At 40.2% G+C, this 21,568-nt stretch overlaps 1 protein-coding gene across 16 annotated transcripts in view; it reads left to right on the forward strand.

Annotated features, from left to right (window-relative positions):
- Positions 1-21,568, forward strand: part of SOX5 (SRY-box transcription factor 5) — a 722,172-nt gene that overhangs the window by 558,311 nt on the left and 142,293 nt on the right. For all 16 annotated transcript variants that reach the window (XM_064459677.1, XM_064459668.1, XM_064459692.1 and 13 more), the window contains 2 exons: positions 11,844-12,016; positions 14,530-14,598. In XM_064459677.1, the coding sequence (XP_064315747.1) occupies positions 11,844-12,016; positions 14,530-14,598 (242 nt within the window). The remainder of the gene's footprint in view (positions 1-11,843; positions 12,017-14,529; positions 14,599-21,568) is intronic.

The raw sequence follows: 21,568 nt of genomic DNA on the forward strand, positions 1-21,568 counted from the left end.
AACTTGAAAGCGGCAGCAGCAGCTATATGCTAGCACGAAAGAAATTCAACAGTCCTTTCAGATTTGCCTGGGGAGAGGATGGGGAGCAACAGCAAAGCCTCAAAGAAGAGTTTTCTTTGCTTTAATTTTTGTTTTTTAGCTTCATATTTTGAACACAAATCGAGTTATTGTTCTGTAGCTCTGTTCAAAAGCCTCACATCTGAGGCTTTTTAGTGCAACTGTGGTTCTATGGTTGGGGGCATGGTTATTAGGTGTTTGGATCAGGTTTGGCAGTAAGCTGTGAAAACAGGCACTGGTTTATTTTTCCTACTGACTGCCGTGACAGTTGCAATTATTGTCCATTGTTCCTAGGTGGCTAGAAAGGAGGGAGGATACAATAGAGCATTGCCCTCTGGGGGTAAATGAATTTGACTTACAGGTTCTTGGGGGGTCAGGCAGGCTGATTATTTAGTGCCCAGGAATGCGGTTTTCATGGCACCGCCAGCCATGAGCCGCCAACAAACAATGGCTCAGCTGTATTGCAGCTGTATTTAGTGAGGCAACATGAAAGGTGTGCAAGTCGAGCTGTTTTATACCCAGGTATGAGTGTACAAACACATATATTATGCTAGGAAATGTTTTTGTCCTTCTGTAGGAACGTAGAGTTATTAAGTTTTCCAGTTGTGATTTTTTAATTAACTTCTCTCTGTATTTGGCTTGGCAGCTGCATTTTTTCCCCCTCATTTCTCTATATCAGTGATATTTGGAAACCCTGCACAAGTAGTGTCTTATTATTAATACACCCTGGAATGTGGACAGCACTAGAAGCTGTACTGCCCAACTGTCTTATGCACTGAATAGTTTTTTCCATTTAACTGTTCAAAATTTCATTGTGTTTTTCATTAGATCTGGGGGAGTTTTAGTACGTCATGTGCTAAAGTCTCAGTACTAGGCTACATACTGTTAATGCCCAAGTCTGTGTTATTACTATTGCGTTTTATTCTCTGGGAGAGATTAAAAGAAAGGGAGATGAAGCGGAAGACTTTATGTCTGTTAGTGTTATTTCTTTTAGGTTAGAAAGCAGTAATATTTTATTAAAGATAGGGGAGTTGGTGAATGGGTGGAAGTCACCGGACTTCTGTGTTTTGTGTTCAGTTGTTCCTCTTACTTATTTCGTTACTTTTGGCAGCTACTTTAAGCCCCCCCTTTCTTCATCTGCACGCCTGTAAAATGGGGAACCGTCACTGAGTATCTGCAGAGGTCTAGCTGCAAACTTCAAGATCACAGTGAGAGGGATCTATATGTGTCCAGTTACTAATGGAAAAGGGCTTGACTGAAAGGTATTGCAAGGGAATACTCTTAAAATGGGGCAAAATCTAGAACCTGCAGAAATTTTAACTCAAATGCCTCTGTTTAGAGAGGTAGTGGGGGGCTAAATAATTAAGACAAGTTTGGCACTAGAGATTTCTTAAGAAATTTTGTCCTGAAATCCATGGAATTTTTGCTCTGTTCAAAACAAGTAAATCCCACAAAACATGCCGTTAAATTGAAATATTTTAAAATAAAGCTGTAAAACTATATATTGAATTGGTTAAAGCCTGTTCAAACTTACTTATATCCATCATATTCAAGCACAGGGCTCAAAAGGCCTCTGGATTATTAATGGATAATGCAGTTTATTGGATTCAGTGGAGCAGAGGGAACTTCAGGTCTCAAACCGGTCATCTACAGGAAGGAGAATAATACCCCTTTCTGCTATCAGCATAGCCTCCTGATACCTGTGCATTGCAGGGTGAAAGTGGTTGCTTTCCTCCGAAGCAGCGTTACTGACTACAGCAGATGCAGCATGTAGCGTGGACTGTTGATAGGAAAAGGTATAAGAAGTTTATTTCCATGCTCCTCAGTGTCAGTGCCCATCCCTATACTTAGAAAATTAGCATGAAACTTCTGTGTGACTGGTGATGGGCCTTCTCTGAGCAGTCTCCAGGGAACGGTGCTGGCCCCCAAGGGGGCCAGGACCATAACAAGGTGCACAGTCCTGCTAATGCTGGTGTGAGTGAGGCAGCTTTAACCACGATGAGAACTCTTTTTAAAACTTTGTGGGTGTACACAGTCTTTCTGCTAATCTTCCCCATCTCTCTCTTATCGAGAGTTGTCAAGAAAAAATAATACATATTTTATATGTTCTCCACTTAGCTAATTTTGAATAGGTGTGTGGAACAAAAGGCTGAACTGACTTTTGTTTCTAATCTTTCTGAGTTGGTTTTCTGTTGAAGTGACTGCATTGTTAACAGTGATTGTGCCTGAATCTCTCAAGAAAGACCGGGCAAGCCTGAACCTGATAGTTTTTTTGTTGTTTGAAAATCCTTCTCTGTTGTACACGTTAGTTCCTAAACAACTCAGGTGAAGTGTTTTCTGCACTTACTGTGAAAGGGATTATCGTTAGGGCAAATTTAGGTCTTCGTTGTAGCCAGTCTAGGTGACTCCAAAGACTGTACTGGAGTGACCACAGATCTATGAGTGTAATTAAAAGCAAGATTAGCCTAGCAATCCTAATCTTTAATGCTTGATAACACATATATTTGTTTCGTGTGAGAAACTGGGTTCCAAGTTGCATCAAGTATCAGTGCAGGTATTTTATCAGGCTGTGTTTGATGTGTGATAGAGCTGTGTTTGGTGAAGACTCTGATCTTGCTTATATGTTGGGAAGATGGGGCATGAGAGAGTATGCAGTGAACAGTCTTATGACTGCCAATAATGGATAAAGAGAAATAATCCATTCAGCGATACTATAGCTCATCAGAGCCCTTGAATTAAAGACATATGTTATGTAGATTCAATGTATGGATTAAAACGGATAATCTGGTAGGTGACACACAGAATCTTGAGATAAGTGGGCTATGCAGATTCGGTATATGGATTGTGACGGATAATTCCATTTAAGTAATGCTGGACAAGTTGAAGACAAGTAAGCTTCCGGTGGTGCTCAGGTTATGTGCAGTAATCCAGTGAGTGACACTTTGGATCGCATAATCTGTAAACTGAAGACAAGGAAGCTGGGGATTCTGCATTTACATGTGGACAGGAGGAAGGAGGGGGAAGGGAAGAGAGATTATTCATGGGGAATACTCTGGGTTTAAACCTTTGGCTAATAAATCACAGATCCCCAGGAGATGTATGAAAGCTGCACACTTTCTTAGGAGCTGTGGGAATTTTGCATTTGCAAATTAATGGTTGAAAAATGTTTGCAAACTAGTGTCAGATGTGGACGTTTTGCATTATTTTTTGTGGATAGTATTGTATTTGGAGTGGGGAGAGAAGGAGGGTGAGAGAGTCATAAGTGAAGGAGGTAAGATATGTCTGGTTGTCGGCTTTTAACTGTGATAAATTCAGTATTTATTTCAACCTACTTAGTATCTTCTTCCCTGTGTTTATTTTTTTGGGGTGTTTAATAGTAGCAAATTGCTGAGAGGGAGCTTTAGTCTTTTGTTAATACTTCAGAAGTGCTGGGGTGGGGGGGGCAGGACCTGCCCAGTGGCACACAGAGGAACCAAAGTTTAGAGAGGAAATTTGGCAGCTGCCGAAATAGTGGAGGTTGGTCACAATGCAATATGATACTGTCAGACTGCAGAGAAGTAGACAGTGCCAACTGAGCCACACCAACGCAGAACTTCTTTCAGGCCAAATGAAAGCCTGAAATGGAGATTGTGACTGGATGGAGCTGCTCCTATTTGACCCTAGAGCGGGAGGTTAGTTGAGGGTAGTATTTGTGGAAGGAAGGTTGGAGGAATCTTTTTTAAAGCATCTAAAATGCAAAAAATGTGAGTTTGTGACAAAGCAGCAAATTTGGGCTGTTCCGGATTTATATTTTCTTTAGGAAAATATACGTAATTTGATCAGAAGAAATCAGGTTCTATTTAAATCAAATACAACTCTTATTTTTAAGAAGTGATTATTAATAGAGAAAATAGAATAAAATTTAACTCATTTAAGTAACAAATGCCAATGGCTGTATTTTGTTTGAACATATGGAGGCCAGACCACTTCATTTAAGAATCGTCCAGAGGGTTGGATGACAAAAGGGACTTAAACCAATTCTTCTTTCTATTAAAATGACCTGAAAGATCTGCTGATTGAGATTAATGTTGCAGAGCTACAATTACCGCTTTGTCAAAACACAGCAAATGCACATACATACATAGATTTTTTCAGTTTTTTCTGCTGCTGCATAAAATTCCAGCAGCAAATGCTATTTCTCTAGCCTAGTTCTAGCTTGTTGTCTAGACAGTAAAACGATTAATAACCTCTGAGAAACAGTCTCAATACAAATGTTGTCTATTCCTTTTGTAACCTTGACAATAAGTTACTAACCTGGTTGAATACCAAGCTTTGTTTGCAGTCTACTGTACCAAAACTTTTTCTAACAGCAAATAAAGAGTACTCACTGACAACTTCTTTCCAGCGTTGCGAAATAGTAATGTGCTGGTCTGTTATAGAGCAGACGGCTAAGTTTTTGTCCCCACAGAATATTAATTCTTGAGGGTAGTAATGGCAAAAGATGGTAATTGTTCATCATTTGTTTTTATTCATTCTGCAAAGTCTTCCACTGAAACCTAAAAGATTTAAGTCTGTCCGTGTGCTGAAATAAATAACTTCCTTCTAGCTTGCTGTTCTACAGAGGACTTTTATTTGTCAAGCAGGGAAGATTCACTACATAAATCTGTAGGTACACACAAATCAGTTTGAATTCCAGGCTTTTTCTTTACTTGATTCTTTTTCTGGTGGCTGCGGCAGTCAGAAAGTTTTTTTTTTATTATGCTGACTTCCCGTATCAAAAAGATGAAGTAATTTAATTTAGCAAGGTAGGTAGTTGTAACTGATGGCAGTCATTGTGTAGTAAAGTTGGCTTAAATGCTTAATGAAAAATGCCAGTTCTTAGCTGTTTATGTCCTGGCAGCTCCAAGATTTACTGGCCCGAAAAGCTACGTGCAAGTCCATAATAAAACACTCTCTGAAGTATTGATTAGGGAAGCATGGAAGGAGTTTGCACATGAGCACAAGTACATACCCACATCCACCCACAAATACATACCGACAAGTACATCGTTTAAAGTATATACTCATTGCTTGATCATAAACATTTGACGTTTTTGTTCAAAGACAGAGGAAAGAAGAGTTTAAATTCTGAACTTACCTCAGCCACTTAGATCTGTGTATCCGACTACGTTTCCCGAAGGCACGTAACATCAGCTCCCCGTTGCCTCACATATACAACTTCAGGTGACATCAGCAGCTCGGCCGTCAGTGCAGCAACGGGAGAATACTCCTCTTTAAAATTATTATCAGCTTTTAAATAGAATTTTTTTAGGGGGAGCATGACAAAGATTAGTTTGCTTTTAAGTAGAAGAAGACTAGGTGGCCTCTCTACTTTCCTTTCCTGGTTTCCTTACTGAACAGAGTAATATTGGGTTTAGATTTCTAATGTGACAGACCAAAGTTAAAACTGGGGTGGGGGAAGAAAAATAGTTGACAATGGGATGAGAATGAAATTTTCAAGAAAAGATACTGGAATAAAACTCTCAGGAAAAGATACTTACTCTATGGGCTGTTGATATCTTAATTTACTCTAGGGATATAATAATGTTATTGCTAGTAGGAGTTTGATTCTTCTGAGAGCAGCTTAGTTAATAGGCTGTTCAGTTTGAAAACCCTCCTTCTTGGCTCTTTTTCATTTTTATATCAAAACTGTTACGTCCCTAGCTTAAAAATCACAACGAAAAAATGCATCACTGCAGGAAATGCTTGAACGTGACTCAGTTTTTAGCTGGTGTATGGGTTGTAGATACGTCCTCATCACACTGTTGTTGTATCAGAGCAAAGTTACACAGAAACCATGTTGCAGCAAGGTTCTGTCACTTCATTTGTTGGATGGCATCAATAATTGCTTCTATTCGTAGGGTCCCTTTAGCTAGAACCCTACCTGGTATCAAACCAGGTCATGCAAAGATCTAATTATTCATATAACATGTATCCCCGTTAAGGTTAGTGGGGAGATTCTTGGCCTTACTGATACAGTTCTGCTGGTGCCTTCAGCAAGGCCAGCAATGAAAGGGCTTACAGCACATAAAGTTAGGAATTACTTCAGGCAAGTTTCTAAAAACTTCACGCCTGTTTTTTCATATATAAATAAGTAATGCATACTGCTGCCTTTCTACCTGCTCACAGTCTTTAAGAAGGTCAATTAGCTAATGCTTTCAAATTAAAAAATGCTCAGTACTGCATGCTCTAATTACTGTTATATGTCTTAACATCATTGAATACAGAGTACTTCAAAATATTCTTGTTTCCATTAAAATTTTTTTCCCCTACAAAGCTTTGTAGATACAGGAGGATTTTTTTTTCTTTTGTAACCAGACTTAATGATATGAACGTAATACAATATTATTGTGTCTTCCAGGCTTTGTACTCACACATTGTTTTCTTTGATTTTTCCTTGAAAGACAGATGCTGACAGTTCAAAAGCTATTTACGTAATTACTTTGATAGTAAACTGACTCGGGGGATAAATTTCACTGTCTGTATGGGTGTGTGTGAGTGTGCACGCAAGCTCCCCTGATTGATAACATTCCTAGCAGTTTAACTGAGACATGTCAGAGGGATTGAGGAGAGCCTTGCCACGTCTCTGCCCCTTGCAGAGTACACTGGGTGCTGCGTGGCTGCGAGCAGATCTGTAGGCTGGCTGCAAGCAAACATTCTCATCGCTTGAGTGTTTGCAGCAAAAGCTTAACATGCCTCTTAAAGAAAATATTGGCTTTTCCGATTTCTCATTTACATTCTCATTCTGTCTAATAAATTATAATAAAGTATTTACTGTTTTGATTGCAAAAGCAGTTTCTCTGCCTTTTTTTTTTGCTTTGGTTCTGTTTTGGGTGGATATGCCAAGGTTTCTCCTGTTCGTTTTCTCACTTTAAGTGTGTCATTTGGTCATATTGGTGTCTTCATTCTAATGTTTATTAAAATGTTACTGTCACTGCCAGTCTGAGACTGTGAATCAGAACTAAGAATGTGTAATAGTTTATTTCACATTTGAGTAAATTTCTTTTACTACTTAAACACTATTATGGATAGTGTTGATCTGAGATGAAGTTTAGGTTTGGCGATACAGAATGCCACTAATTTGAGTCTTCTTTTATTGCCATCTGCTGTGGGTGTTGCATCCACAAACATGGGTTGTTTTTTTTTCTGAATCTCTTTTTGTGGTGATAGAGAATAAGCTGACGCATCTGGAAAGCGTCTTTTCTTGGGCCGTTCACTGCATCAACCCGTAGCGTGTTCTTTGATGTTCTCTTGCCTGAGTTGTTTTGATAAGTTGTGAAAAATCCACATTTTGCCATTGCAGTGATAGAGTACAGAGAGAACAGTATGAACACCTACAGCAGTCTCCAGAAAGGCAGGTGGTCTGGTGGTTAAAAGCTTTGTTAAACATAAAATGTGCAGTATCTATTTGTTGTGGATCTGATGGTAATTAAGAGTAATTTTTGAGGCAGTCAGTGATGTAGGCCACTCTCCTTTTACTCCTCACTCAATACCTGTGTGAAGTGGATCTAGCTTGCTGTCAAGATATACACTGCAGTAACGGGCGCTTGTATTCTCCCAGCCATGCTGCATGGCTAGAGTGAAAGCACTGCAACCGCACGGATACTGTGTGTAGAGCACAGGCCAGCTCCAGAACTATTCCCAGCTCTGTACTAATTGGAGCATCTCTGAGCTTAATAACGACGCGGCTAAAGGTAGCTGCTGGGGCTGGTCCCTTATCCTCACTGAGGTTGGCATCGCCTTCCAAGTTCTAGCAGTGTTAGCAGCCAAGGGGATAGTTCATTAATTCCTGAGCAGCATAATTTAAGCAACTGTCTTTTTGCAGTTGGTGTTGTAGTTACTTATAATACTGACACATTTTGCCCTGTAAGCTACAGAGTTCTTAAAATGGAAATCCCTTAGCTGCCAAGATGTTTCACACGATGATAAAGGTTTAGATCTCATGTGGGTTAACAGAGAGAAGATAGTGACAATAGGACAGAAGTCCACCATCCTTGCCTACCCACAATCTACAGCGTCTAGAAGGGGACACAGAAATGGCAACTGGTGCTCTGACTCTGCAGCACATTTTAATACACTGGAAAAAATTGAATGTACTTACATAGTGACCAAGCTGTTGCCCTCAGCTCGCCATTACATAAATAACGTCAAGCATCGTTTGGCCTTCATTTGTTATGCCAGCTGAGTAATTTATGAATGGCAATTGTGAAATGGCAGTTTTGTTGGCCATTTCAATGAAGGAAATTATAGAAAAGGTGTGCTAGGTAAAAAGGATAACTTAAAAAATACCAAACTTAAAACTAAATGCAAGCACTGTACATTATGATCAAGACAGTCTGATTCAAATACTTCTTTTTAATTTTCACACTTTTATAAGCCACCAGTTTTCTGCAAGAAACCTCAGAACTATCTGTGAGTCACAGTGAGTGGGGCTTATATAGATGTGCAGGTACGGCAAGAGGAAATCTACCCCAAAACTCACTGTCTCCCAGTTAGACCCACACATCTGATCACTCTTGCCTCTGTCTTTGTGCAGGTTACTTGAGATAATGGCTATCCAAGTACTTACTCTGCAAGGAATGAGACCTTAAAGAATTGAAATTATAATTAAGTATTATTGAAGGTATTGGAAGGACAGGCTGATCACATGAAAATAAAGTACCTACTAAGCCATGCTTTCCAGAAAGCATTCTCTGCAAAAGATTTTTTGAAAAAGTTGACAGCAATAAAGTCTCCTTTTCAGTTTATTAGCAAAATTAAATTGCTCAAGAAATACAATGCAAGGAGTCTGCCTTTTGTCAGACTACTCCCACTCCAGTTTTATAAGCCAAAGGAATAATGCATTGTACTTACTATAAAGCACCCCCTTTGGGCATCTCAAAGTTTCTTTAAAAACTGAGTAATAATGAAGAGACAGACTGAGTTTGGTGGATTTGTCCCTGCCTGCGCGGCCGCAGTGTGCCTGCAACTCCGGCATCTGCAGCGGCACTGTATTGCCATGACCGCTTGCTCTTAGTTCATCCAGACTTTCCTCTCATTCCTGCAATCCAAATAAAGCTGTTGTTTTCCGGGGGAAGAAGTTTTTTGCTCCTCTCTAGGTAAGTTGCATTAAAGAAGAAGCAGCGGCAGGCGGATGGCCCTGCGGTTGTGCAGTTGTTCCATGGCACGGTCAGGGCGGAGGCACGTAGCGTGTTCTGCTCTCTCTCGGGGAGTGCAGCCCGAGCTTTGCAGCACAGGGCTGGATATCAACACTTCTTTTTCTGCCACTGTCGGTAACTAACTCTGTGACCCCTCTGTCTGTCAGTTTACACATATGGAAACATTTTTCCACCTTTCAAAGGTGTGGTGGGGATTAATTTAACTTTACAAAGTGCTTTTTGATTCCCAGCTGAAAGCTACTGTAGGAGCTCAAAATACACTGATGAACTAGTACTGGCTGAAGATCTTCGTGTGTCAGTGTATTTGTCAAACAGTTTATTTGAGAGTGATTTCTTTTTGCTGACCCTAACTTCAGGACTAAGCCAATCCTGCATACCCCTTCTCTCTCTAGGTCCTTCTCCCGCTCTGTCACACGCACACCCATCCCTCAGTAAAAGTTTGGAATAAAATATCTGCTGAATAAATAAATAAAATATTTAGCTTTCAGTTGTTTCAGTGTGCCCAGCTTGTTATACTGCCAGTATCAGTATACTGATAGCCTTCAGTAAACTGACGTGCTAGCCGTGGACAGGATAAGGAAGGGGCTGCCTTCTAGAATAATTCTTCTACGCCGCTTAGAAACACTGCACCTTTTTTCCCTAGGGAAAAACAAGTGAAGGATGGAAGAGTGGCAGCAGAAATTCCTGATTAATTCTATGGCCAGGTGGCAGATGCATTACTTGTAGCAGTTCTCTGATTCCAATGTTTGAAATAAAAATTGTAAGTTAAAAATTTTTTTCTTCAGCAGTGTTAGTATTTTAGCACTGGCTTCCATTCTTTCTCGCAACTTCTAACAGAACAGGTTTAAAGTCCTATGGTTTCTGTTCCAGTGTTTTTCTCTAGTTTTCAGTTTGTACCACAGGTTTTTTGGAAACTAGATCTGAGAATATTCTGCTGCACTTCTTTGTTACATGATGAAAATATTCTCACATAAATCTCTAGCATATTAATAAAAAGTTAATCAAGTGACATTTCCTTTATATGAAAATGTTGATTCTTTGTGTTTTCCCACTTGCATATGGCTGTCTACAAATGCATTGAAGGGCTTGGACTTGGCTTACGTAGCAAATGGGATGCTGCTAGGGAGCGCAAGGTTGGAATTAAGCGAATGTAGATTAAACGAACTGTCGAGCAAAGAGCCCTAACAGTGACACCTCTAAGGCTGTGGTACAATCTTCCAAAGAAAGCAGTAGATGATTCACCATTTCAGACATTTCAATCCAATCTAGAAAGCTGTAGTAAATACATTGTAGGGAACATTCCTGCACTGGCAGGGGGGTAGACTAAATGAGCTATTACCAGTAGCTCTTTTCCATGTCTGACTGATAGTTGGCTAGGAACACGCTTAGTTTAGTCGCCAATTTTTCTTTTTTTTTTTTTTTTTTTTTTTCACTTGGAGAGCACTGGTGACATTGGCAGAAGAACGCTTCCTGTGTTTGAGAAAGGTTTGTGTGGCAGGGTTGTCCCAAAAGCAGGCTATTTTCAGAGGAGGCATACACACTGATAGCCTTAATCCTTTCCTAAAGCTTTTTTGAGAAAGGATTTCATAGGATCTGACTCATGTGAGAGGGTGTGGTGGTATTTGAGATACCTGTGGATTAGCTGCTACACATTTTCTGGTTAAATGATACTGGGTATACTAATAATGGCATTTTTTGGTTTAGTGTATGATTCATAGCTTTTGATTTTTCCTGGAATTTTTTCTTCCCTTCCCTTCCATTATAACCACTGTCCTCCTGGGTGGAAGGAGAATTTTTACAGAATGATTTTGAGAGTGAGGTAGTCAGTTCCTCTGTCTGTGTCTGCTGAACTCTCCTATAAAAAACATCTAATGACAGTACAAATGAGAGAGATGGTGAGTTGTGTTTAACTCAGTTCTGACATGTTTATGCAAGACTTTTTCCATGAAAATACTCATCAGTGGCAGCAACAGCGATAGTAGTTATTGACAATTTAAATACTATATAACTTCATCTTAATCAGGGCAGCTGTAGGTGATATAACAGGTAGCGTCCTGACAGCTGTTGTGTGCTGTGCTAGTAACAGTGAGAAAGCTGGCTGTGGGGAGCTGGAGAGGGATCCAGCACCCAGGAGACTTCTCTGCTTCCCCTTGGGTATAGAGGGATGTTAATACACACCTTAGAGCTTCTGTAAGCCTGAAAGCACTGACATGTTTTTGTCATAAGTTTCTGACAAAAATGCAGTTGTCTTTCAAAACTGGAAGCATCGATTTTGATTCCCAAAAATGTAAACAATATTTAAAATTGGAAACTCTTAAAACAGGCAGAATTTTTCCCCCTATTAATCTAATAAAAAAAGAACAGAAAATAGATGAAAGGGCAAGGAAACATTGAAGGGTGACACCAGATCAAAGCCTGTGTACAGAATTATCCTCCATGGCTCATTTTCCTGTAGATGGGCAGGTCTTAATGCGCAGTATATTGCAATATGCTGCTGCTCTGTGGTTCTGCTAACACTTTGCTTACAGTGAAGCTACAAAATAAAAACCTGGCTAGCTCTAAATTTCCTCTCTTCTCTTCACCTTTTTTTTTTCACCATATGATGCCCAGGGACTCCAGAAAGCCTCGCTGAGAAAGAAAGGCAGCTCATGGGTATGATCAATCAGCTGACCAGTTTGCGAGAACAGCTGCTAGCAGCTCATGATGAACAGAAGAAACTGGCTGCATCACAGATCGAGAAACAACGCCAACAAATGGAGCTGGCTAAGCAGCAACAAGAACAGGTGAGTGATTATTATCGTGGATTTCAGCTTGAATAATTTTCTAGGAGGGCTTTCCAGTACCTTATCTTTTAGGGTTGATACTTCCCAAGTTTGCTTTCCACCCAAAATTTTTTTTCCGTTTGTTTTCTTATGTGAAGAAGATGAAACAAAAACATATTGGAAGAATTCTTTAATTTGTAATATGTAAAATAGTGCTCTTTGTCTTTCAAGGATACAGGTTCCAGTTTGGGGGTGTTCTCCTCTAACAGTGTTTTTTCTAAAAATAAGTGTAAATAAGCATACAAATTCAGCCCTCCTGAATAACCCTCCAATGCTGCTTGAATTAAGTGATGCTGAATAGGCATCAAAGGAACAAAATGCGGCATTTGGGCTGTAGTATAACAAATTGAAAGGGCAGGTTTTGCCAACTGTGCAAAAATGTGAGGGAGAGGAATACGAAGTCAGTGAACAAGTGTGACTTTTTTTCGTGTACACTTGAGAGGCTTGATTTCCAGCTCTTGCAAATAGGCCCTCCCCTGAAAATGCAAACACGTTTTCACAAGTGAACTGTTCCAACGTGCACACATGGACACATTTTATGCAAGGACACAACTTTTCTAACATATTTGCACTGTGCAAATTTTAACAGAAGTGAATGTCCGTTTTTGTACCTGAACATGAGCAGAGAATACTTAGACATGTCGTTAAAAATGTTGTCAGGACTCCATCCTGATACCCCTTATGTGAAAGCTTTCTGGTCTGACTGACCATTTATTTCAGCTTGTAATGAAATTTGGGTTTATATCATAGAATTGCAGCTATGTGAATTTTACAAAACGCACAAAATTCTTTGAAATCTGTCATAGTTGTCGTACTTCAACGTTTGTATTGTCCCAGTCAGGTCTTAAGATTGTAAACCACTGCTGACATCTTCTGACATTTTAGCTTTGGTTTTCCCTGTTTTTGATTATTTAAAAACCTAACTACGGGGTATTTTTGCCTCACACCTGAAATCCCACATAGGGAGAACAGAAGTGAATTATCTATTAAAGTAGAGAATTTCTATGACACTGTTGTTTACATGGAGAAGGTAGATGAAGGTGTGAAGGTGGAATTGGCCAGATTCTTCCACAAGGAGACATTCTGCAGGAGCCTTTCCTTTGTCCTGTCTTTCAAAGTCCCTACTGCTACAGGATGGCTGAACAATCTGAAAGTGAAAAAGAAAATGGAGAGAATGGAAAAAGGCAGTAAGAAATCCTGCAGGATTATTATTAGGCTAACAAGGATTTATTTTAACTTAAGAAATTGTGTATAATTCTGTGTTTTACAGAAATAAAAGTAACAAAACTTCCAAAAATGTGTTGATAAAAACTATTTTGGTTGCTTAAAGAGAGGCCCTAGAAAGAAAGCATTTAATCTTTTAGATGTGGAGTTAACTATAAGTGAGTGTTTCTTATGCTAATAGTTTAATAATAGAAATGAAAGAAAATACCTGAGGGGAGGAACGCACAAAATTCCTCCCAATAAGTATGTATAAGTTCCCGTCTGACCCGGAGATGTGTACACATACCACAGGGGAAGAGCAGTACTCCTAATGTTTGACTGCTGTGCTAGCTATTCATGAGAGCAGAGCTTTTGTGATGACTCCAATGAAAGTTTTTCAAGTTTGCTTTTTAAATTTGAAATATATAATGGTTTATCTCCATCGGTCGTCTGAGAACTCAAATTTAGTTCGTTACTGCCTGCTTTTTCCTTCACTGTGTGTAAAATATGTCTACAGAAAGGTTCCCAATCATTTAGGCAATGGAGAGGGAGGATGGAAGTCCTTAAGGAGAACACACATGACTGAGAGGAGACTTACAGCTACTCCATCAACTTCTGTAAATCAGTTTCAGTGTTGAGCCTTGTAGCCTTGCACTGCCCCCTTAGTTCCTTTCAGCTGATACACACGTAGAAGAGTCAGTGATTTTACCAAACCCAGTTCCAGTCTCTTTGTGCCTGTTTCTGCATCAAGGAAATATGCACACTGATACCTTCCTGCTGGGTGTCAGGTTTCCATTTTTTTTTTACTTTTTCAATAGGTGGTGCCAAACATAAAAAGAATACTACTGTCCATCCTACTTTTTTGCCTTTCCAGCCTTCTCCTACTATTTTCCAGCTTCTCTGCCAGTATTGTTCTTCCTCCAGCAAGTTGGAGCAAATGAGTGCTCACTTTTGGGGGATTTTAGCAGTTCCATTTCACATAACGACAGAGGAGAGATTTTTGCTTCAGTCCTCCTCCTAATATCCAGCACAGCATTTTCCATAAGATTTCTTTTCACACTTCACACGCTTTCACACAGTATTAGCTATGAATTGCTCCTGAACATGAGCCCCTTGCTTCAGCAGCACTCCAGCCTGCCACCACCCACACTTGAAGGTTTCTTAGCTTATTAGAGGAGTTTAAAGAACTGAGCAGGGTGGAAGTTTCCTGTGCACCGACTCCAGGAATGATGATACATAACTCATGTTTCTTCTGTGCAATTCCTCCACAGATTGCAAGACAACAGCAGCAGCTTCTGCAGCAGCAACACAAAATTAACCTTCTTCAGCAACAGATCCAGGTCAGAGACCGCGTCTCCACCCATGCCCCTGTTATCTCTCTTCTCTCCTTTCTGTTTCCCCATGCTTTCCCTCAGCCATTACAGTCATAGTTTCTTTAAGAATCTCTGCAGATGGCTTACATCTGCTTTATGGAAACACTTAAGGATGTCACCTGTCATTAAGCAAAAATGGTCAGTGGCAAAAATGGTCGGTTTCTGGAAGGCCTTGTATGATTAACACTGCTTTTATAGGATCAGGAAGCAGATATGAGAGGGGCTGGTCATGTGGGCAAAGGTTTGCGGGACCAAGTCCTCTTTCAGCCATAGACAGGAGTGGAAAAAAATGTTGTCAGGAGGAGTTGGATTGCAATGGATCTCCTACGACTCTTGTTTTTGAGGTTTTGCGGAAACAGTTCTCTTCAGTTATTGGTAATCAAGTGTCCCTCCGTCCCTCTGCCCCAGGTGTTGAAAATCCAGACATTTTCAGCCGTTTGGGTGAAGTATTGTCTGAATGAGAAACTGGTCAAAAGATTTGGTTAGATTCAGGAGAGCCACTGTGTAGGTCCTGGATGTCAACAGGTTTTTTCCTAGTAGTAGAAAAAAGTTGTTAACCCAGCATAACCAGTAAACTTTATTTAATCTCTTTTTTCCTTAAAGTATTCAGAAGTTGATTTTCATACGATTGACTGTATTTCATTACTTCTCTTCCACGTGCATATATGCGTGCCCCTGTTTTGGGCAACTCAGTTTGCCCATGAAGGTTTTCACAGAAAAACAAACGAGGCGGGTGACATTTTACAGATATCTATAGTTATGGTAAAATCTCTGTCTTTTTAAGTGTGCAGTTATGTATATGGCATTGCAAGTCGCTGTGGAAGTATGTTCTGTTTGTTCAGTAACAGCAGGATTTTCCTTCCAAAGCTTCTCATTACTATTTCAGAATTAGATCCCTGAAATTATGGGCCATATCTGTAAGTGGTCTAAGAAAACTTAATTCCAGCAAGATTAGAGGAGCTGTATGGCTTCACACAAGAACCAAAACTGGCTCTGTCATTTCAGAGGATATTCTGTCGGTATTAGGAGTTGTGTAACTATGAAAAACTTCTGGGGAAGGTCTACCCCTCTGTTATAAGGCAACTTATATACAAGATGTGCTTTTCTGAAAATAGTTTTGAGGTTGGTGAGGCCTGGGTTGGCCTTGACCTCTGTATTTCTTTTTCTTCTTTAAATTTTTGCGTGGGAGGGATTTTTCTTTATTGCTGTATCTTTAATAAGACTTAAATACAACAGTAGAATCTCTACAATAGCAAGGAAAGCATTTACATTTTTAGCATTTAGCTATGGCAGTGAGAGAGGAAGTTGCTTTATAAGCAGTGAATAAAAATAAATTGAAGTAACATAATTTGACCCCAACCCTTTTTAAGTTTTAAGGCCTTGTAGATAAGAATGAAGTATGTCGTTTTTAGGGTAGTGGAGAACACTGATTATTGATAATGAGATATAGAGCCTTTCATCTCCTGATCCCTGGTCCAAGTTTGACCTAAGTCAGTAGTAAATGAAAGTCAGCTAGCTACCATCTGATACAAGCTGCAAGCCTAAGAAATGATTTGAGGCCTGTCTCAAGGGATTTTGGATGAAATATTGACCCTGCCAAGGTCAGAATTTCACCTCCAGGGTCCACTTCACACAAAACCCATCAGATTTGGGGCACCCTCCTTTTGGATGGTCACATGACTAAGGTCAAGAATGGAACAAGCAGAGAGACAATACTGTCCTCTCATTCCATCAGAGATGATATATTTGTAGTGAAATTTTGGTTATACTGCCTGCCTCTTGACAGTTCTGCAATCTGTATGATCGTGTAGTCTCATGAACCCTGGTTGCAGCCCAATTACTGTGAAGTCACTGATAGCAAAAAACATTTAAAAATAAAAAAACCCTTATTGACAGTGAATACAAAGCAAAACATTTCTTCTCAGTTACATGCTTAGTTGTTGTCAGAGACAAGAAACAACTCTGAAGAAGTCTGCCGTTGTATATAAATGGAGACAATGAAGTCACCCTAACATGCCCATGTTTAAAACGCTCTGTGAATTTACAGTCAGGTTATAGTAGGTGGAACAAAACTGTGACATGAATGTAGTTGTGAGTTCAGCTTTTCTGACCTCGCCCTAATTAATCTAACAGGCTTCTGTCACATTGGCCCGGAGTTTTTAAATAGCATTAGATTTATTGACAGGGAAATATTCCTACAAAGTCTGGATAACCATTTGACTTATGTGCAGTTGAATGATTAGGCTGCAGTTATGAACACAACCTATTTATGACAAAGGATCCGTTTTACTTGAGCCAATTTTTCCTAGGCTTGTAAGAGTTGCCATAATTCCAGATAAATTATTACACAGAAAAAAAAGCTATTGAAATATTGTATTGAAAACATAATACCCTAAGGTTAAAAAAAAGCACAACCTGACTGACCCCATGATTTATGACTCCTTTCTCTAAGTGTGCTAACTTGAAAACAGTTCCCTCTCTCCATACCCCAGCATACAATCACAGATACACATACAATACATAAGCAGGGAGAGACTGCAACGTGTTTCTCCTCCTTAGAGGACTGCAAATGCTGAGTGTAACTGCAGCTCAATTAAACTAGCCACTTCTGTGATGCTGAAGAAAGATGCGTTAGCTACTTGAGCTTAGAAAAATGTACCTGGCGCATGAGTCTCCAGTTGACATTATGTCTTTTTCAAGTCCATCTCTTCTGAATTAACTGAAAGGAGGTTTCACTAATGCCAAAGACAGACAGATTATCTTCCTATAGAGAGTGAGGTAAAGAGATGATGCTAAACTGGAGAAAAGTTGCAGATTAGATTAAATTTAAGAAGCCGTATGACCTCAAAATGCTAATATATGTCTGTACAGGATTTTGTGATTTGGCAAATGGTTATAGTATTTTTTTTTCTGCTTTTCAGGATGTTCTAGACCTAATTTGTGAAGAGGTTTGATTTTCTCTGAATAATTAACTAAACCTCCCCCGTCTTATTTTTTGCCACTTTGGAATGCATACTCCCATGCATGCTGCTTTCTGTTCTATTTAATCTTTGTGTGTTTGTGTATGTGTATGGAAAAGGTTTTAGCTTTAACAGTTTCTGCCTGCTGAATATTTGGGGTCTTCTCCCCTGCACACCTCAGTCTTGCTATTTCACCAGAAATAAAACTGGAACGTGTGTTCTGTCCTGTTAACTCATCAACAGTCCCAAAGATCTCTGGTTGTGTTTCAGAACAGCTCTGTAGTGATCTGCAGCTGTAGAACAGGCTGAGGAAAGAGCATGCAGACACCAAGTGTGGCTCAGCAAGTTTTTGGACTAAATCTAGTTTTGTCCTTCAAGGCCTCAAGGGAAGTCTCACTGTCACCTCCCCATCTTCTTTTGTGCGGCCACCATCCACTTCCTGGCGTCTTTGCTCTAGAACATGGTGAAGTCTGGGGCTCTGTAGCTGTCCTATCAGGTGGGCAGAGAGTGAAAGAAACTTGAAGGCTAGATGCTCCTTTTTCATGATGCTGAGCTAGTCCCCAGGACGGGCAATGAGTGTCCATGGTGGTGTGCCTTGAGGGGTGCCTCTGAGGTGCAAAGTTTCGTGGGGTAGTGCAGTTCACATTTTTCACTTGCTCAGAGAAAAAGTCTAGCCCAGGTTGACGATAGAATAGTTTGCTTTGAAGCTCAGTGATGAATGTCACTGTAATTGAACTATATTTAAAATGAAATATGGTTGTTAAAATTCATAAAGCAATTCATATTCAGTAGGGCACTGTTGATAAAATAGGTCAACCTTGCAGCCTAAATTGTGATAAAACCGATGCTGCTAATCTCACAATTTTGTAGAAAGCCTGACAATGTTTTATGTTTTTCCCTCAAGCCCCAGCTCTTGGAGTCACGTGATGACAAAAATGCCAGCTTTCATTTCTTCAAAATGTAAACTTCCAGCTCTCATATTTCCAGGCAAAATCTGAAACCACGAGCACTACAAGTTCCAAAATTAGAAGGCAAACAAAACGGAGGCCAAATGTTGTTTCTTAAACTGTTCTGATTTTTAGTCAAAAAATTTTTTGGAGAGCCCAGCTCAAGATCTTGGAACACTTCAGGTTGCCAATAATGTAAAACTAAGATCTCAAAGCAGCAAGAAGCAACAGCACTGCTTTATGGTATCTCTTAACATTTGGGCCACAGTTTTGTTTGACTTCTTAGTTTAATACTGCCAGTACTTTGATACTAATTTGTATTCATTTCTGGGTGATGTACTTAGCCCAAAAACTGAGTGTTGTCTGGAACTTGAGAGCAATTCCTGACAGACAGCAACCATTTCATGACTCTGTGTGTTTTAATAGAGGGTTTTGTTTTTTTCCCTTCAGAGCTAGAGACTTGTCAGCAGATGTTCTAATGGGATTTCTGTTAGAAAGGTTGGACTTTTGAAGAAAGAGAGGATCCTGACTAAAACCTGATGCAAAGCTAGAAAGGCTCGCCTCTAGCCTGCTCCGCTGGCCAGATGGGATGTGACTTCTGCCTGGTGCCTGGCTGGATGGTGTAGGCAGTTCCAGAGCCTGGTGGCACCTGGCAGGCATGCCAGGAGGCCCTGCTCCCAGGCAAAAACCTTCCTGTCTCCTCGATGGCCTCAAACTTTGCAGACCCTTAGCAGCTCATCTGGCAGGGAGTGTGGGCACCACAGCCCTCCAGACTCCATCCCCCTTCGGCTTGCATGCTTCCCAGCTTTCCTGAATCCCTCAGCTGCCCTGGGTGTCCTCCTGGCTCCAAATACGGCTTTCCCTTGTGGGTCTGGATCCATATTTCCATCCTCCCCACCACTGTCAGCTGGCTGCGTCTCTTTCCCCATGAGTTGTGTTGGTAGATGGAGAGGCCTGGCTGCAATAGTATGTTCCCAAATCAGAATGTTCCCATTCTCATTAAATTCTGAGGTTTAAGGTGGTGTTCCAAATTGGAATGTAATAAAATCTTGAACACTTGGCGTTTCCTGCAGGATCGTTAGTCCCTTTTGTAGCCAGATCTATTTTTCAAAATCTATAGCTATATTTTTTGGGGGAAAGAAGGATTTGGTTTCTGAGTTACATGGAAGTTCAGAAAAATATTTCTTAATCTTAACATGCAGTTTTGAAATGATACGGTTGTTGTTGTCAAAACTTTCCAAGTACCAAGAGACTCTGGATTGATTCCAGCATTCCAAAACTCTGGTAAAGAGACCTGCTTCCAGAGTGCTTTAAGTATCATAATTTACCCACAGAGTTGTCTATGGTGATTTTTGTTGTGGCTGTTGTTTAGTACCAGTTTCTCCTTCTTGTTGTGAGAAGACACTGACAGTTTCACTGTACATGAAGAAATGCGAAGGTTTGTTCCCTGCCCCAACAAGTTTGCACTCTAAATTACTTCCAACACAGCTCATCCTTTCATTTTCTGTCTCCTGCTGGAAAGCAAACTGCAGCAGGTCACTCTGTGAGCTAAATACTTGGAGTACTTTGTGCCTATAATGAAGGGGGTAGAGATCCTTACCCTTAATCCTTGCCCTGTTGGTATCTCCTCAGTGCAACCATAAGGACTTGTGAAATTTCTTTCCTGGCCCCAGCTTCTTGCATGCCTGTAACCCAGAGTTCTCTAGGAGGCTTTAAAGTGCTGTAGATGATGAATCCTTCACTCGAGATACAAAAATGAACAACCACTACACAAGCGCTCAGTTACAGATTTAGTAATGTCTGTTGCTTCTGTATTACTGTTTTCAGTGGGAATTCTGATTTTCTAAGAAGTCAGTGACAGCAGAGCAGTGCTTCATGGTGCTACGACCCCTTTGCAAGCCATTGCACAGCATAACAGTATTAGTTCTTCCGTAATTAGAGTCCTCTTTGCATATCAGAGAGAGGTGAGGACAAAAGGTTTCCTTGGTAGACAATAAAGCTGTTGAAGTGAGGGCCTGATCCAACTCCCACTGAACGTAGTGAAAAGGCTCTTATTCATATTAGTGGGAGTTTAATGAGACCTTTCTTCAGTAGGAAACTGTGAGAAAGTATCTTCCTTCTCACTCTGCAAAATGTTTTCAGAACAGGCTCTGTCCACTGAGACAGTTTGTTTTTTGTTTTGTTTTTTGCCAGTGTGCATATGACAAGCTGTGACTGCACAGTCAAACCAAACAGGCTCGTAGATTGGGGACATTTTGTCCAAATTCATCATGTGTCAGGAGCAGCTGTTTTCCTGCAACTTATAAACATGGGTGTACTGGATCCAGTGAGACAGGCCCAAGAAGGAGTCGCACTGCAGCCTTTCCCATGACTTTGCAACCTCTTCCCAAACAACTGAGGTTGCCGGCAAAGAGGCTAAACAATTGTTTCTCACAAAAGCTTTGCAGCTGATGTCCTCCGAGTTATCAGAATAACTTGCCTGTCCCTTGAGCAGGAAAAAGCCCCTGGGAAATTAATTATTAAAAAAAAAACAACTCAAAAAACCACACACAAAACAAGAAAAAAGTCAAGGCTGGGGGAGGAAGTAGGGAAAGGAAGGAGTGAAAAGAAAAATCTAGGCTAGCAGTCAGAATGAGCTAATTGCTGCTGGCCTCTCAGGTTCAGCAAATAACATGTGTTTGGCTGAAGGACATAATGCACTTTAGAGTAACCTGTGGGCCTTCACTTCCTTCCATTACCGTAAAAGTTATGTTACCTAAAAATTGCAGAGGTATTTATCTACACTTATTTCTATGCAGAGCAACATTTTGCACCAATGTACGTTTTTTGCTTCTCAAGATTATCTGAAGAGCAAGCATCTACAGATAATTTGGTCTCAGGCCTTTCCTACAGTCTCATATAACCCAAATTTGCTGACTGGTGTAGTTGCACCAATGCAGACAAGGAGAATCTTCTTGGGATTTGTACAGCTTTAATTTATTGAGATTGCAAGGGCATGTTTTCATCAGATAAATCAGCTTTTTTGCCTAT

The sequence above is a fragment of the Phalacrocorax carbo genome, chromosome 1, assembly GCF_963921805.1.
Source record: "Phalacrocorax carbo chromosome 1, bPhaCar2.1, whole genome shotgun sequence".
NCBI classification, from domain to species: Eukaryota; Metazoa; Chordata; class Aves; order Suliformes; family Phalacrocoracidae; genus Phalacrocorax; species Phalacrocorax carbo.